Source organism: Oryx dammah, unplaced genomic scaffold, assembly GCF_014754425.2.
Source record: "Oryx dammah isolate SB20612 unplaced genomic scaffold, SCBI_Odam_1.1 HiC_scaffold_9, whole genome shotgun sequence".
Taxonomy (NCBI): Eukaryota; Metazoa; Chordata; class Mammalia; order Artiodactyla; family Bovidae; genus Oryx; species Oryx dammah.
The window spans coordinates 35,375,717-35,393,533 of NW_024070193.1; the positions used below are offsets into that span (position 1 = coordinate 35,375,717).

The 17,817-nt window shown below is 35.8% G+C and overlaps 1 protein-coding gene across 1 annotated transcript in view; it reads left to right on the top strand.

The window, feature by feature from the left end:
• Positions 1–16,713, top strand: part of CNTN6 (contactin 6) — a 176,730-nt gene extending 160,017 nt beyond the window's left edge. The window contains 7 exon segments of the mRNA XM_040246391.1: positions 172–406; positions 519–634; positions 2,445–2,631; positions 14,638–14,750; positions 15,526–15,694; positions 16,554–16,621; positions 16,623–16,713. Of these exon segments, the coding sequence (XP_040102325.1) occupies positions 172–406; positions 519–634; positions 2,445–2,631; positions 14,638–14,750; positions 15,526–15,694; positions 16,554–16,621; positions 16,623–16,661 (927 nt within the window). The 3' untranslated portion in view covers positions 16,662–16,713.
• The last annotated feature ends 1,104 nt before the right edge of the window (positions 16,714–17,817 follow it).

The window sequence follows — 17,817 nt, forward strand, 5'->3', positions numbered from 1 at the left end:
TCATTTTTCTAATTGGCATTCCCGATAGAAATTTTTTTAAAATAACTTCCATTAAGCAGTGTAACTATCCATCTTATCTCTATAAAAGATATGCCAAATAATCAATCAATATTATAATAGCTATACAAAATATTTTTGTAAATACTCAGTGAATGATCACTTCTGCCCAAGTCAATTCCAGAAGAACTACAGAATGGAGAGGACTTCGGATACATCGTCATGCTGCGGCCAGTAGGCTCAACAACTTGGACCAAGGAGAGAGTACCATCTGTAGAGTCATCAAGGTTTATTTACAGAAATGAAAACATCATCCCTCTCTCTCCCTTTGAAGTCAAAGTGGGTGTATATAATAAGGAAGGAGAAGGACCCCTGAGTACTGCATCCATTATCTACTCTGGGGAAGATGGTAAGTTGTAGTCAGTACTGGAATGGTCCTCCTTAAGACTGTATGTATATTTTGCATTTGTTTTCTATGAACCACTCTGCTTAAGATGGTTGTGTCTTTCTCTGGATGGTAGAACCTCAACTGGCCCCAAGGGGAACTTCTGTTCAAAGCTTTTCTGCTTCAGAAATGCAGGTTTCCTGGAATGCTATCGCCTGGAATAGAAACACTGGAAGAGTTCTGGGCTATGAGGTAATCCACAGCAATTTCACTCTGCACTCTGAATATGCCAGCTAGCAATAGCTCTGTTCAACAACCCTATACTAACAACCTAGTCCCTAATGTAAGCTGTGCTATTCTGTGCTCAGTTGTGTCTGACTCTGTGTGACCCCATGGACTGTAGCCCACCAGGCTCAGGGATTTTCCAGGCAAGAATACTGGAGTGAGTTGCCATTTATTCCTCCAAGAGATCTTCCTGACCCAGGGAAAGAACCTGTATCTCCTGCATCTCTTGCACTGCAGGTGGATTCTTTACCACTGAGCCAACCCGGGAGGCCCTTACTATAAGATAGTGCGTGTCTAAAGCTACAGAGGGGAACTCATGAAGAGGATCTTTCCAGGTGATCCTAAGCAAGGAAATTAACAAATGATAGCATTTTAAAAGTCATCAGGTGATTATCTTTTTTAATTATCCAAGCTACAGTCATGTTTGTTTCTTGGGGAGAAGTAAGCATTTAATCTTTAGTGATGTGAAACCATAGACAAATCTTACCGGGAAACCTAATCTTGAACTGGAGCATTACTTGAAAAAAGCTAGTCATCTTGGAAAAGGCAGTTATGTGACAAGACAAAGCTTACATTCTCCTAATCTGCCTTTATAGTCTATATAGAGTGAAACAAATCTTTTCAAACTTACAGTCTTTCATTCTCACAGAGTTAATAGATGGGACTTATTAATCAATTATTCTTCTTTGACTTGCTAATCTAATGATTCAAAAATGAGTAACAAGGTTTACTTTGTTTTGGTGTTAGAATGAAAGTAGGATTTTGCCTTTATTCTTTTTTCTCCTTTCATATGAACCCTGTTGTCCAAACAGAAAGTTCTACTTTCTGTAGTTGCCTCTGCCACTCCAGTCCTAGAAGGCCATACCTCTTCAAGTGAACCCTATTTTATTTCTCAAAGATCATCTCTACTCTCCCCTGCTCTTTAACTCTTCTCTGATTATTTTCTGGTTTTATATGTTTTCAAAGTCATAGCATTTATTTCCATATGATTTTCAGCAGATGCATCCTCTGCTTTCTTTTCACATATGTGCTCTAACATCTTAACTAGATTATAAGTGACACAAAGGCCTGCCTTATGCTTTATTCTTTCTTGTCTTTTCCAATTTGCTTAAAACAGTGCTAATGTATAGGAAGGGATCAGTATATGCTGAATTAATAATTCATCTGTGACTCAAAGAACTCTGGAAGAAATGTCAATAGCAAAGCATCATAATGTGAGTCTTTCATTGAAAGTATAACTCTTATTTTGTTCTGACTTACTACTGTATACCTGAGGCTTCAGCTCTGATGGCTCAGACAGTAAGAATCTGTCAGCAAAGCTGAAGACTCAGGTTCAATCCCTGGGTCAGGAAGATCCCCTTGAGAAGAGAATGGCTACCCATTCCAGTATTCTTGTCTGGAGAATCCCATGGACAGAGGAGCCTGGTGGGCTACAGTCCATGGGGTTGCAAAGAATCAGACATGACTGGGTGACTAACACTTTCAATTTTCACTTTTTTTTGGGGGGGGGTGGGCAAAGCTGTTACCCTTTAGATATTTCATGAAATATTTTATTGTGATAATCTAAAAAAAATAGGTTTTCTCATTTCCATTGTGATTTCATTTTTTTTATTTCTTCCATATAAATTTTGGACTTTGATTATTTTTTTGTCATTGTATAACCATTTTAATTGAAAAATATCCCCTTATTTGTGCTCCTGGCTTCTTCCCATATACCACTGTGGCTGGCAGTTATTAGGAAACAATAAATTGCTTGTATTTTGTTTTTAATGAGCAGGTTTTATACTGGACAGATGATTCCAAAGAATCCATGATTGGCAAAATCAGGGTCAGTGGAAACATCACAACCAAAAATATCACAGGCCTGAAAGCTAACACCGTCTACTTTGCTTCTGTGAGAGCTTATAACACTGCTGGGACAGGGCCCTCAAGCCCTCCAGTCAATGTTACCACCAAGAAGTCCCGTAAGTATACATCACACTGTAGGGACCACAATTCACCTAGAATAAGAAGTATTTTATTGCTCAATTTCCATTTCATTCATCCCACCTCATCACTTTACTGATTGCTTTATTTGATCAGTGGATTTGGCCTATAAATCTGGATAGTTGTTGAAGCTTTCTGATAACAACCAAATGAACTGTTCTGATCTTTCTGGAGTTGCAAAAGAGAAAATATTTTGAGTGGATGAAAGACAGAGAATACAATGTCTCTGATGCCCTCTTCCAATTTGAGTTCAAAATCTGACCTCCCATTCTGCGGATGTTAAGTGGTTAACTTAATCTTTTAGTTTCAATACCCTCATCTGTAAAGTGAAGAATAAGTAGTACTGATTTTCTCACTGGGCCTTGTTTGAGATTGAAAGAGATATTTAATAGAAAGTGTCCAGCACATACTTTAGTAAATGCTTATTAAATAGGTTTTTTTGTTTGTTTTTGTTTGTCTTACCATTTGAGTCTTGATGTGATTTCTGCACTGTCAGATACCTAAATCTTTCCTTCTATGATATTACATCACTGCAAATTACTGAAAAGCCTCTGAAATCCAAGAATTAACTCTTTTGCTTCTTTTTATCTCTCTTAACAATAAACTAAATATATTTCACAAAGATAGGACCTGTTGAATAAAGGATTAATAGTTGACTATTGCTGTATTTGTCCTATGAATGAGTCTGGTGCTGCACAAACATTCCATTATCTGAGTCAACGTAGTAAACAGGGAATTGTCTGATCAGATACAGCTTAGTAAGAACTGCATTATCTTTTTTATAAGTGAATAATACTTATGTATTTCTTATATATTGTAGATGAACATATATTATTTGTGTAAACAGGCTTTTTGAAACACACTCTTTGGTCTCTAAATTCCAATGAAAAAGAGTAACAAATATAGTTACTGAAATTTGGAGAATGACTAAGATATGAACGCACTACTACTAACAAACAGGAAAAAATAGAATAAGCCTTTAAATACTGTATTCTTTGTGTCCTGTGTATTGGGAATGAATAGGTGGTTTAAAAAAGTTTGAAAATCAAAGTTCTTTTCCATATAGATACACTGGTCATGTCCAAAATGAACTTGGGAATCATCTCCGTTAATAGGTCTTCGAGTATAGGATGTATTATCCACTTGTGTCTGTAACACCAGCCAGGAGCTAGAGACTTGTGTTCTAATTCTATGTACTTCACTGACTCATGACCTGGTACAGGAGAAAACATTCCATTTTTCTGCTTTAATTTTCTAAACTGTTAAATGAAAACGTCCTCTGCCCTCCTCTGCCCTCACTGTTTTCTCAAATTACCAGTAAGGCACAAATGAGGTTTTGATTATAGGAGCACACTAGAAAATACAAAGTGCTGTGAAACTGCTAAGCAGGAAACAAACAGATGAACAAAACCCTCCACTATTAGCCCATTTTTTAAAAAAATTTATTTATTTTTTAATTTTACTTTACAATTCTGTATTGGTTTTGCCATACATTGACATGAATCCACCACGGGTGTACATGCGTTCCCAAACATGAACCCCCCTCCCACCCCCCTCCCCACAACATCTCTCTGGGTCATCCCCATGTACCAGCCCTAAGTATGCCGTATCCTGCATCGGACATAGACTGGCGATTCGATTCTTACATTATATTATACATGTTTCAATGCCATTCTCCCAAATCATCTCACCCTCTCCCTCTCCCTCTGAGTTCAAAAGTCTGCTATACACATCTGTGTCTTTTTTGCTGTCTTGCATACAGGGTCATCATTGCCACCTTTCTAAATTCCATATATATGTGTTAGTATACTGTATTGGTGTTTTTCTTTCTGGCTTACTTCACTCTGTATAATCGGTATCAGTCCATTTTAACGGAAGAGTTTGTGTGGATCAACAACTCTTAAACCAGTTCTCCTTCAATCCCCTACTTTGATGTAGACGTGATGGACAGGGAGGCCTGGCGTGCTGCGATTCATGGGGTTGCAAAGAGTCGGACACGACTGAGCGACTGAACTGAACTGAACTGAACTGAATTGAACTGAACTGAACTGAAGTCATATGCAATTTTCTAGAACTGACTAGCTAAAGATGTGGTTCAATTTGTCTTCCTGATTTACTCTATGTTGACTGGGTTGGTGAAGTCATTGCCGTATACCTGTATGAACTATTTCCTTCTATGGCCCTTATGGAGTCTAGCCTCTTTCAGTTAATCTGAAAATCTGATGGAAATCTCCAATCAATCAGAGGTTTCAAATTTGCCCAGACATTTCTTTATAGCTGATTGAGAGATGCCAAACTCATTAAACTCTTCTGTATAATTCAGCTTCTATCTCAGGCAAAATCAAGGGTAATTAGAAATGTGGAAATGTAGTATGAAATAAACCTCTCTTATTTGACAGATCTGTGACAAACAGACATTCTAGTGTGGTCGGTGACACAATACTAAAGCCAACCATCTTGTATTACTTTAATTCCGCTGACCAGTTTAAGGTGGGCTGAGACCCAAACAATAAACTAATTAGCAAAAAGGTACAGATATACACATGGTATACATTTAAAATCATGTACATACATCTATATATACATACATATACAATTGTCCTTTAGTATCCAAGGGGGATTGGTTCAAGGAGCATCTACGGATGCTTACGTGCCTTGCATAAAATATCATAGAATTTGCATATTACCTACATATTAATACAACCCCTGTATATTTAAATCACCTAATCTATATTACTTATATATACATAAAACAATGTAAATGCTACATAGATAATTGCAAATATTAATACAATGTACATGCTATGTCTCAAGTCTCAAGTGAAGTCGCTCAGTTGTGTCCGACTCTTTGCAACCCCATGGACTGTAGCCCACCAGGTTCCTCCGTCCATGGGATTCTCCAGGCAAGAATACTGGAGTGGGTTGCCATTTCCTTCTCCAGGGGAATAAGAGCACACAGCAAATTAAAATTTTGCTTTTTAAAACTTCCTGGAATTTTTTTCAAACATTTTCAATCTTAAATTGTTTGAATCTGCTAATGTTGAACCCAGAGATACACACAGACAGAGAGCTACCTATATAAATACACACACACACACACACACACACACACACACAGATATCAGTCAGTTCTGTGGCTCAGTCATGTCCGACTCTTTGCAATCCCATGAACCACAGCACGCCAGGCTTCCCTGTCCATTACCAACTCCCGGAGTTTACCCAAACTCATGTCCATTGAGTCGGTGATGCCATCCAACCATCTCTTCCTCTGTCGTCTCCTTCTCCTCCTGCCCTCAATCTTCCCCAGCATCAAGGGCTTTTCAAGTGAGTCAGTTCTTCGCATCAGGTGGCCAAAGTATTGGGGTTTCAGCTTCAGCATCAGTCCTTCCAGTGAACACCCAGGACTGATCTCCTTTAGGATGGACTGGTTGGATCTCCTTGCTGTCCAAGGGACTCTCAAGAGTCTTCTCCAACATCACAATTCAAAAGTATCAATTCTTTGGCACTCAGCTCTCTTTATAGTCCAACTCTCACATCCATACATGACTACTGGAAAAATCATAGCCTTGACTAGACGGACCTTTGCTGGCAAAGTAATGTCTCTGCTTTTTAATATGCTGTCTATGTTGGTCATAAATTTCTTCCAAGGAGTAAGCGTCTTTTAATTTCATGGCTGCAGTCACCATCTGCAGTGATTTTGGAGTCCCCCCAAAAATAAAGTCTGTCACTGTTTCCCCATTTATTTGCCATGAAGTGATGGGATCAGATGCCATGATCTTATTTTTCTGAGTGCTGAGCTTTAAGCCAATATTTTCACTCTCCTCTTTCACTTTCATCAAGACACTCTAAAGTTCTTCTTCGCTTTCTGCCATAAGTGTGGTGTTATTTGCATATGTGAGGTTTATTGATATTTCTCCCAGCAATTTTGATTCAAGCTTGTGCTTCATCCGGCCCAGCATTTCTCATGATGTACTCTGCATATAAGTTAAATAAGCAGGGTTACAATATACAGCCTTGACGTACTCTTTTCCCTATTTGTCCAGTTTCAACTGTTACTTCCTGACCTGCATACAGATTACACACATATATAACCTTAAAAATAAAAGTTTTTTCTTTACCTTGAATTTGATAGTTTGATTGCTCATGCATCCTAAATCAACCATATGATAGTTTATGCTAACCTACTCTATGTGTTTAAGCAGAAAACTTGTTTCAGACACAGTAGTAAGAGATGTGTTCAGCTGACCCACTTGGTCCTACAAATGGGCTTGACTGAAACTTTGATTAAATGCCAAGAACTTTATTGGTGGTTTGTCTTAGTGTTCACATGAGTTCAGCTCATCAAAGAGTGTGAGACATATCCTTTGAAAACAATTTCATTAACAAGGAGTACTTTTATCCAAGTGCTATAGTGCTAGAATATATCTGGTGAGAGAAGAGTGAGATGAGAGTCAGAAAGTATAAAGTGAAGTTTAGCATCCCTCTTCTTTTTCATTAAAAAAACGAATAAAACCTCTTGTAATTCCTAATTTCTTTCATGAGCATCTTCTTTCAATATTTCTTAAATTTTGCTTACACCAGACTGTTTGCATTAACTCTTTTATCAAAATATCCAACAAGGACTTGAGAGTAAGGTTCTACAAGACTCCGTTTTGTATTTGAATACCAATCAAATCCCTAATTTTATTCTTTCAACATTCTTTATCACTGTCATTGGAAAATCTAACAGAAACTACTTTAGTCTTCTATTGTTACTATTCAAATTACCACAACCTAGTGTTTAAAAAAATATATAAATTTGTTATTATGTACTTCTAAATGTTGAATCAAAAATGAGTTTCACTGGTTGGAAAACAAGCTTTGGGTAAGCTTCTGAGCTCCTTTTGGAAGCTCTAGAAAAGCACCTGTTTCCTTGAATTTTCTGGTTTTTGGAGACAACACATACCACTTGGCTTGTGGCCCTTTCCTCTATCTTCAATGCCAACAGCGTGATATCTTCAAGTCTCCCTCTGACTCGGACCTTCTACTTCTGCCTTTCACATTTCCTCGGACCCTGGCTCTTTCCTTCATAAGCATCATTTTGATCACACTGAACGTACCCAGAGAATCCAGGGTTATTGCTCCATGTCAATATCCTCAACATAATTATAAGTGCAACATCCCCTTTTCCATATAAAGTAAGATATCCACAGGTTTGAGGAATCAGAACCTGGACATGCTTGGGAGGCCCTAATTCTGCCAATCACAGTTACAAAATACTGAGCACATTTAAGTCTTAGCCTAGTATTAATATTCAGTATATTATCTTAATTATTAAAGGACATTAATTCCTAGATACAAAAAAAAAGATGCTTAGAAAGATTCTGTTGTGGCATTTGTTGGACTGGCATATAATGAATATAGACACTGAATCTCTGGATCCCATGGACATTGTGCTAATTTGTAGAGTTCATCTCTAACCATCTAAATAGTGTCTCCCTGTCTCCAGACTCTCAAATCTTCAGTCCAAACCTCAAACTGCCTTGAGATTTTTTCCTCCTTGAACAGAATCACATCCTCTTTTAATTTCAAAATTTCATTGTCTCCTCTATTTCAGAAAACAAAGACTAGAGAAAGGTATACAAGATCTTTCACAGTCTGTTCACAGTCTGTCCACAAATTACTTTCCATTCCCATTCCTCATCTAGCAACACTGGACTTACTGATCTAACATTTAAAATTTGATTATATGATTTTATGCACTCTCTTAGTTTGTAGTGATCCCATCATACCTATAAACAGACAAATAAATATCTTTTCTACTGATCTATAAATTTCCTCTTTAATATGTTTGCTTTTTTTTTTTCTGAGTGATTCCATAACTTTGACCTATTGTGAGATACTTTTGGAAAGAATTAGAAAAAGACTTCAGAGTGAAATAATTGAATGTGAGTCTCAGCTCAGCCATGAACTGCGTGAGAAGTCTATTTACTTAACGACTCAGAACCTCTTTTCTCAACTGAAAAACAGAGATGACTGTACTTTCCTCTAGAGTTTTCTTTAAGAACTAAAGGATATAATGTACAGCGAGGTGATCCAGAGGCAGCCATACAGTGGTAACATATATTATTATATTTCTTCTTGAGAGGTGGTTTCACTTCCTTTGCATTTCTTAAAGTAGGAAAGTTCATCTACTTTCTAGTTTCCTTCTTTTCATAAATTTGTTGCAGAAATTTTCTTCAAGAGTCATGGAAGAACATGCAAAGAAAATATGAGAAATGGCTTTCATGAAACACCAAGGATAGCTCTGATTCTAAATGCCATCCCTGGGTCTAACTTTGACTTTCCATGCCCTTTAGATGACACCAAAATTAACTCTGAATAGTAGTAATCTACATGCATCGCACATTCATACTGCCACTGCCTCGATTTTCGATCTTATATTTGGTCATCCACTGTAAATTGTGAGAAAGCAGAGTTCACATTCAACAAAATCTTTGCCTATTCTGATTGGATAAACAGAAAACAGAGCCTTTTTATTTTTATTTTTGGAAATACGATGAATCAGTTTTTCACTCAAGAAAGTAGTGTCTCCCATGAGCCATGAACAGGGTTAGGTGACTAATGGAGATTAAAACAGAAAGGATATATGCCTTCAGGCAATTTTTTTTTTTTTTTAGTGGGGAGGCAAATTAAAATAAGAAAAAGTGAAATAATCATAAATTATGAAAAGTTACTATGAAGAAATTAAGAAGCTGAGATATACATAACAATAAAAAAAAAAAAAAAAGAGACCTTGTGGACAAAGAGACCTCCAAATAGAAGGAACAGTATATACAAAGTTTCTGAAGTCTTTGTTATTATTGTTGCTGGTGATGATGATAGACTCTTAAATAAAAGTCTATTTTATTTAAATATAGGATTTTTAAAATAAATATCAGTGGTTTGATATTAAGTATTGTAGCTTACTGAAAATCATGTCTTTCCAAAAGACAACTGAGGACCACTGCAGGTATATTGTGATTCACACAGACATCACTAAAAGAAATCTAGATTTACAATTAAAGGGAGAAAAATATTTACATCAATTCCAAGAGCAAAGGGGAGAGGAAAAGCACTGCTTATATAGACAGAAGTATTCAGACCCAGTAACAGAAAGTGTTTGCAAATTTGGCTTCAATTTGGCCCCTGATGTTGACTGACTAGCACTCTGTACTGAATTTTTCTTGTTGTAAATAATGCAATCAATCCATATTTAGACATAAAGGAAGCATTAAGCTTTTATTTCATCTTGCACTTATGTTCTTTCTCTCTCTCCCAAATGTCAACCCCATGCTGTTACTTAGAAGTGTAACATAAGAAGTTGTTTTTGAATTGAGTTCACAGTGTGAACTACAGTTGAATATAAATGCCATCTACAGAAAAATTGATCACAGGGAAGCCATTAGAGCTGCAGAGGGCTAGTTTAATGTTGCTCTGTCATTTGATTAATAGAAAATAATTTAGTCTTTAGAAATTGCCTGCAAAAGTCTTTCAAAAGATTGGAAAAATGTTTGCTGTTGAGTTTACCAGTGACCAACGAGGTATAAATATACATGGCATGTGTTTTATATTATCCATGTGTCAGTATTTTGGTTTTTCAAGGTGAAAGAAATTTTGATTTTGTCATAGATATCTACAATCCAGTTTAGGTAAATGCAACAAAATCATGAAACCAGAATTGTTAAAGGCCTTCTGAAGTACCTTTTAGAAATAACAAACTTTTTTCCCAACTCAATACTAGACAAAAGGCATAGACATAGAAGTCACACCCATGGACAAAATAAGAAAAGCTCTGGACTATGAGAACTTTCCAGATAATTAGCTGAGACTTCCCAGTTTTTTCTGCCTTTCAAAAAGTACATAAAAAACTGAAGGAAGAAGAAAATTATGAAGGGAAAATCTTGAAAATATACCTAATATATTTAAGAAATGAATCATTTGCAATCTTTGGAATTGTGTTATTAGAAACAATCCACATTGAACACCATTGAAAAACTGACTATGTCATAATACCACAGTGAAGAATAGATACTAATAGGAAAGAGTGCTAACAATTACTGATCAATTTATTATGTACCACTAACCAAGGGAGGAACATTTCTCATTTTATTTCATGGAAGCTAAAAGTCTTATAAACTAGGATATATTAGTCTCATTCCAAAATTGGAAAACCAGGCCTCTCGGAAGAGACTATATGAAGATTCAGGTTTCTCTGACTTCAAAGTCCAATTCTTTACACCTTCCAGATAGCATGAAGGATAAAGCATTCCCAATAACCCATACAATTAGCCATTCATTCCATGATTCATTCCTGATATAATGTTTCTCATTTTATGTCCATGGAATGCCTTACTTCTGTTATGGTAGATGAGGAAACAAATGCAAATATCCCAATCTCAGAGACACAATCACTACTATATACTTAATAGAAGTCATTTCTTCTTTTTCTCAATCTGAAGCATCATCAATGGATTCATAGTATAAAAGGAGTACTTTTTATCTAAACATGCAAACAAATAGAAAAGACATAGCAATAGATAATATCTTCAGAATCTGTTACTGCCAGTGATATCAAAGATGTGAATTTTTATTTTTTCTGTATTGATTACATGAAGTTGTTAAGGTTAGTACTTTGTTTTAAAGACCAGAGATAAAATAAATGTGCCAAAGAGTATACTAGATATTAAAATTTTGGTATCTTGTGAGAATTTTTATATTCTCTCTTTCATAATTGAGAAAGATTAGAAAGGGCACTTTGAATTAAGTTGAGGGAAAACAGTTAAAAACTATAATCATTGTCATCAGCTCAGTTCAGTCACTCAGTCGTGTCCAACTCTTTACAACCCCAAGCACTGCAGCACGCCAGGCCTCCCTGTCCATTGCCAACTCCCAGAGCTTACTCAAACTCACGTCTATTGAGTTGGTGATGCCATCCAACCATCTCATCCTCTGTCATCCCCTTCTCCTCCTGCCCTCAATCTTTCCCAGCATCAGGGTCTTTTCAAATGAGTCAGCTCTTCGTATCAGGTGGCCAAACTATTGGTTTCAGCTTCAACATCAGTCCTTCCAAAGAACATTCAGGACTGATTTCCTTTAGGATGGACTGGTTGGATCTCCTTTGCAGTACAAGAGACTCTCAAGAGTCTTCTCCAACACCACAGTTCAAAAGCATTAATTGTTCAGTGCTCAGCTTTCTTTATAGTCCAACAATCACATCTGAACATGACTACTGGAAAAACCATAGCGTTGACTAGATGGACCTTTGTTGGCAAAGTAATGTCTCTGCTTTTTTTTTTTTAATTTTTAAATGTTTTATTCTCTGTAGAGAACACTGTCATAGATTAAATAATACAATCAACTATAATAATACACAATAGAGTGAGAAGTTTTAAATGAAATTATACCAAGGACATTTAAGAAAATAATTATCAGTGAACTTAAGGACTCAATACTTCCCTAAAGTGAGAAAGCACAAAACTCCTCTACCTTGGAGATTTTTTTTTTTACTCCTAATGAACTTTTATTTTATTTTTTTATATTTTTTTCACTTTACAATACTGTATTGGTTTTGCCATACATTGACACGAATCCACCACAGGTGTACATGAGTTCCCAACCCTGAACCCCCCTCCTACCTCCCTCCCCATATCATCTCTGCTTTTTAATATGCTGTCTAGGTTGGTCATATCTTTTCTTTCAAGGAGTAAGCGTCTTTTTATTTCATGGCTGCAGTCACCATCTGCAGTCATTTTGGAGCCCAAAAAATAAAGTCTGCCATTGTTTTCATTGTTTCTCCATCTATTTGTTGTGAAGTGATGGACCGGATGCCATGATCTTTGTTTTCTGAATGTTGAGCTTTAAGCCAACTTTTCACTCTCCTCTTTCACCTTCTCAAGAGGCTCTTTAGTTCCTCTTCACTGAATTCTTACTACATGCAAAACCCTCAGGCTTTTAATTATTATTTGGTTTATATTGTCAAGAAATGTACTAGGACATGGTTTATTTACCTGGCATATTCATTTTATAAATTCATATGGATTTCTGTAGGTTTGATCATGTCAATTAGCCTCAATTGTAGGACAGCATAATGAATAGATTTGCCACATTGTATCACCTATGGGTCTGCTCACAGTCCAGTGCAGAATCTACATGATCTGAGAAAATCACATTGGACCCTGAGTAGATTTTCTTTAGCCATCTATTACACAGTCACTTATTCAACATATATGATATATATGCCTCTGCCTACATGCCAAGCACTATGCTAGAGGCTGGTAATGCATTCTCAGTAAATTTAAAGAAACACAAAGCATGAATAACTGTAATTCAGTGGGATAAATTCATAATAAAATATATGAACTAAGCCCCATGGGAGCATGGGTGAAACGTTTTTCTCTCTACTATGTGCCAGTTGAGGTATAAGTGACTAGGTGTATGACATCCCATGGGCTTAGAGAAGGCAAGTAGATATATCATAAGGCAATGTTGGGTGACACCCTATAATTCTTCCAGTGGCACATAAGACACTAAATAGCCATTGAGTTAAAACTCCAAAAGAAATTATTTCCATCAGTGTTATAATGAGTTAAATATTATGCTCATTCAGCCTCACAAATTCAAGTAAGATGCCAAAAACATCTTTCTGGGTAGTTTTATATTTGCCTCTGCTGCTCTTCAGTTTCTTAAATCTCAAAAATAATCACGTGGACTCAAATCTTTGAGAAGCAGTATGTTGTCATGCAGAAGAAAAAAAAAAAACTAGATTAAAAGTCAAGAAACCAGCATACTGACTGGGCTTAAGTACTCATTATCTATATGGTTTTGAAGAAGCAGACTTTCAACCTGGACTCTAGTTTTCTTGTATGTAAAATCTTCCAGTTGGATGAGATCCATTACTTTAGAAGGCTAATTCTAAATATGTCTTCTTGAACTTCACACCTTCTTTCTCCCAGAAAACATTCATCTCAGGGAACTAAAACCACAGTTTGGATGCAGGGTAGACACCTTTTGGGATGATCACCCAGTTTTAATCACTTTCCCTCTTTATAGTGCCTACTGGCTCTATCTGTGTTGAGAGTCATATGTCTTTCTCACTGTCTAGCCACAATGGATTAGGGTAAAATAGAATATGGCCAAATTAAGCCAATCATTAGCTTCTACCTGGACATTCTAGCTTGGACTATCTCTCAACAAAGGAGGTTTCAAATCTCAGATGAGGTTGGCAGTCTTGATTTCTGCTGCATATACTGACAGAAGAAAGAGGTGGTCCATGGCAAGATTAGCATGCAGCAAACACTACTGTGAGAGGTAGAGAGAGGAACTTCTTGGCTTTCAGACATTTTTTGTTCCTCTGAGGTTCTGTTGCATTCTACCATGAATTCCAAGAGAGTCCCCTATATCCTTCACAATCCAAACGAATCGCCAGTCTAGTTTCGATGCAAGGTGCAGGATGCTTGGGGTTATTGCTAATATTTTGTTTAAAACAACTTGAGTTGGTTGTGTTATTTATAGTCAATGAGTCTTAATTAATACAAGATTAAAAGTAAAGGACTACTGGGAATGTACACCTCTGTACTGATATATGTAAAAAGTTTGCAACCTGAGTTTGTCTGAGAGGCTCATTGATTGATGGGCAAATTAAACATTAGATAAAGGAGCCCTCCATCTATTTATGTATAGTAAAGTAAACAAATTCAACAGAAATGATTACTAAATTAATACTGGAAATGCAGCATACCATTATTAATTCATGTTTGTCACAAAAACATTTCCATATGACTGGAATTTGAATGAATTTACTTCCTCTGATTAGAATTAATATGATATTTGAAATGACACTGAAAATATTTTACCTCCTTTTATGCTAATTATCCAGGACTTATTTTTCCTTTTCGTGTTGTTGGGTCATACAGTAACCATGAGCTAATTAATATTCATTTGGATCTTTGATTATCTTTTTAAAGCTCCAAGCCAACCACCAGCTAACATTGCCTGGAAGTTGACAAACTCTAAGTTATGCCTAAACTGGGAGCATGTAAAAACTATGGAAAATGAGTCTGAAGTGTTAGGCTACAAGGTGAGTATTCTGTTTTTCCTTTAAACAGATCACTTAGCTGCCTAAGTAATGATAAATGTTAGAACCAAATAAGAAACAAATTTTATGCATGTGGAAATATAGGAATCTTTGTTCTAATGCTTTGAAAATATTTAACATTACTGCTTTTAAGTTCTTCATGGTAAATTTTATACTGTGAGGTCAGTAATATGTCATGAAGCATTAACAAATAAATCTTTACAGTGTGCAACATTTTTTTTCTTCAAGCAACTCATCCATATTCAAAAAATATGATTGTGTATTTAGATATTAAAAATGTGAGATGAGAATGAGATCAAAAAGTATATTCAAGTAGGATTTCTAGAACTTAAGCAACAGAAGGATATCATCTATCAGCAATATAAAAGAAATCCAACAAAGAAATCCAATCCAATCATCAAATATCAAGACAAACCATTTCCATCAGTGGTAAAGAACATCATCTGCTGACAAATGCATATAGTATCCACACACTTGAAATGGGTCCAAACTAAAAAGTAACTTTCCACAGCAAGCTCCAGAGATAATGGCCTCAAGCTATTTAATTAATAGAGATAAATCTATACTGATTTTAGAAGCATTGGCCAAAAATGAAATATTTTTTCTTAACAACCAAATTTAAAGAAAAAGTGTAGACCAGATATTTCCATCCAAGGACTACAGCATGTATAAGGCTCACAGTGCTAGTGTTCTGTAAGAGTTTCTGCACCTTCGAGAAGCTACATGTCCATTTAACATAATTTATCATTTTATTCAGATTCTGTACCGGCAAAACAGACATAGTAAAACTCATATTTTGGAAACAAACAACACATCTGCTGAGCTTCTGGTTCCCTTTGAAGAGGACTACTTGATTGAAATAAGAACAGTTAGCGATGGAGGGGATGGAAGCAGCAGTGAGGAAATTAGGATTCCAAAAATGTCAAGTAAGTTGAATCACCATTGCTGTTGTGGATTTTGAATAAAGACAGCTGCCAGCATGAAATCTGGGCTCTATGAATCTTTCCAATTTCTGTTTAAATATTCATTGGAAAAAAAAAGTTCTATTTTTTCGATATTTCAATTGTGAGCAAGAGGTGATGGATCAATTTTCTTTAATCCCTCAAATTTACAACATGCTTACATATGACAAGCAGTTTTATGTTTCCTCATTGAAACTCAAACAACAACAACAACAACAACACCTTCACAACTGTCACTGGTATGTATATGATTTATCCTGTTGGCACAAAACTGGAAAGGTTTTCCATGGGTACCTGCAAGCTTCTCAGAGCAGAGAGAACAAGTGTGATGTGCTTGGAGGTACATCTCCATTGCCATTTTCATTGCAGACATCACTAACCAATTATGGCATTCGTAGTGAGCTGAGTTAGTACTTTCAAATCCTCTCAACATGATGTCCTAAGCAGGTAACACCAATCAGTCAGATTTAGTATATAATAGTAATTTATTATTTCTGCTTTAGAAGAATCATTCACTTATCTATCTGAAGCTGTGACTCATATAACTCATCAGCCACTACCTGTTGGCCAATGCTATTCTGTCCTTTAGTCAGACTTGGCCAATTTTAGGCATTTTTCTTTTTTATTTTTATATTTAAAACAGATATCCTAAATCAGAGGGTTAAAAACACTTCCTAAAATTAAACACAATGTAAGTGAAACCAGTATAATAAATGTGATATTAAAAGAGAAATAATAGTATGTATTTGCTTCATGAAGAATTAATCTAACAAATGATTTTACTTTTTCTCAATATATTTTGTTTCATTTTTGTATTTTGCAGGTTTGAGTTCCAGAGGCATTTCAGTCTTAGAACCTAGCACCCATTTCCTGTCAGTTGTCATCACAATTTTTTGTTGTTTTACTATTCAGCCACTTATATGATGAATAAAACCATAAATCTTTCATTTTTTAAAAAGCAAATTATTCTGTAAAAAAAAAAAGAAGTCCCTGTGACAAGGTAACATTCAAAAGCAGACTCGTTTGGAAAGGAAAAAGTGTATATTATTAAAATCTTGTAAATATCTATGGTACATTAAATAAAGAAATTTTAAACACTTTGGAATTTTAGTGTTCACACATGATTACACATTCAGAAGGTGCCAAATTAATGCATGGAGTTGTCACTGCTGTGGCTTATGGAGAGTATATATAAATCTCTTGATAGTGATGGTCAATATGAAAGAAATTACATTTTCTATAGCTAAGATGTCCATATTTTATATGCTCTAAGCAATTTAGTTCAGTAACTTAAAATCTGACCCTAGTTTTGGAAATAAAACATAATTGTTTGTTTATACTAGGGATTCTTTAAAAAATGTAAACTATTGTAAAGAATGATGTGCTTTTATCTCTGAATCAACTTGGGAGAAAAATATTTGCACCCAGTAGCATAACTATATACTTGATATTATTCACAACTCACTTTTGTATCAGGTTTGGTAATAAAAATGGCAGAAAAAATGCTTTCTGGCAAAAAAAAATTAAAGTAGGGAAAAAGTAGCCAACAAAAATAATCTAATGGCTCCAGTAAGCAATTTCTCATAGCAAAGTTTAATTTTAAAATCAATTTTGAATTATCCCAAGGAAGAGGGTGCATGAACAGTTCTCAGGTAATTATTACAAATTGTTAGCAATGTGTGTGGCCTTATTTTTATATGATAAATAAATCCAGAAACAGAAATACTGAAAGTTTTTGACATTCTGGTCAATTTTTTTTTGCCAATGTTTTCTGCAACTATAAATATAATTTTATACTGTCCAAGCTTTAGAAAGATTCTTGTGGGTTGACTCTTCTCTTGATGTACCTGTTAAAGTCAGTGGTCTCAATTTCTGGGATCGTACAGTCTGGAGACAGCACTGTAGGAGGAGGAAAGGGTAATGAGAACACCTCTGCCTTTCTAAGCAGTCATCTGTTTCCTTCACAAACAGCCTTAAGGGGTTTGTCCTGCTGTCAGCCTGCTCTAGCTATCAGTCAATTAGGTTTGGTGTCCCAGGGAGCTGAGGAATGGACACACTATTTTTTGCCTTCTTAACATGGTACAACA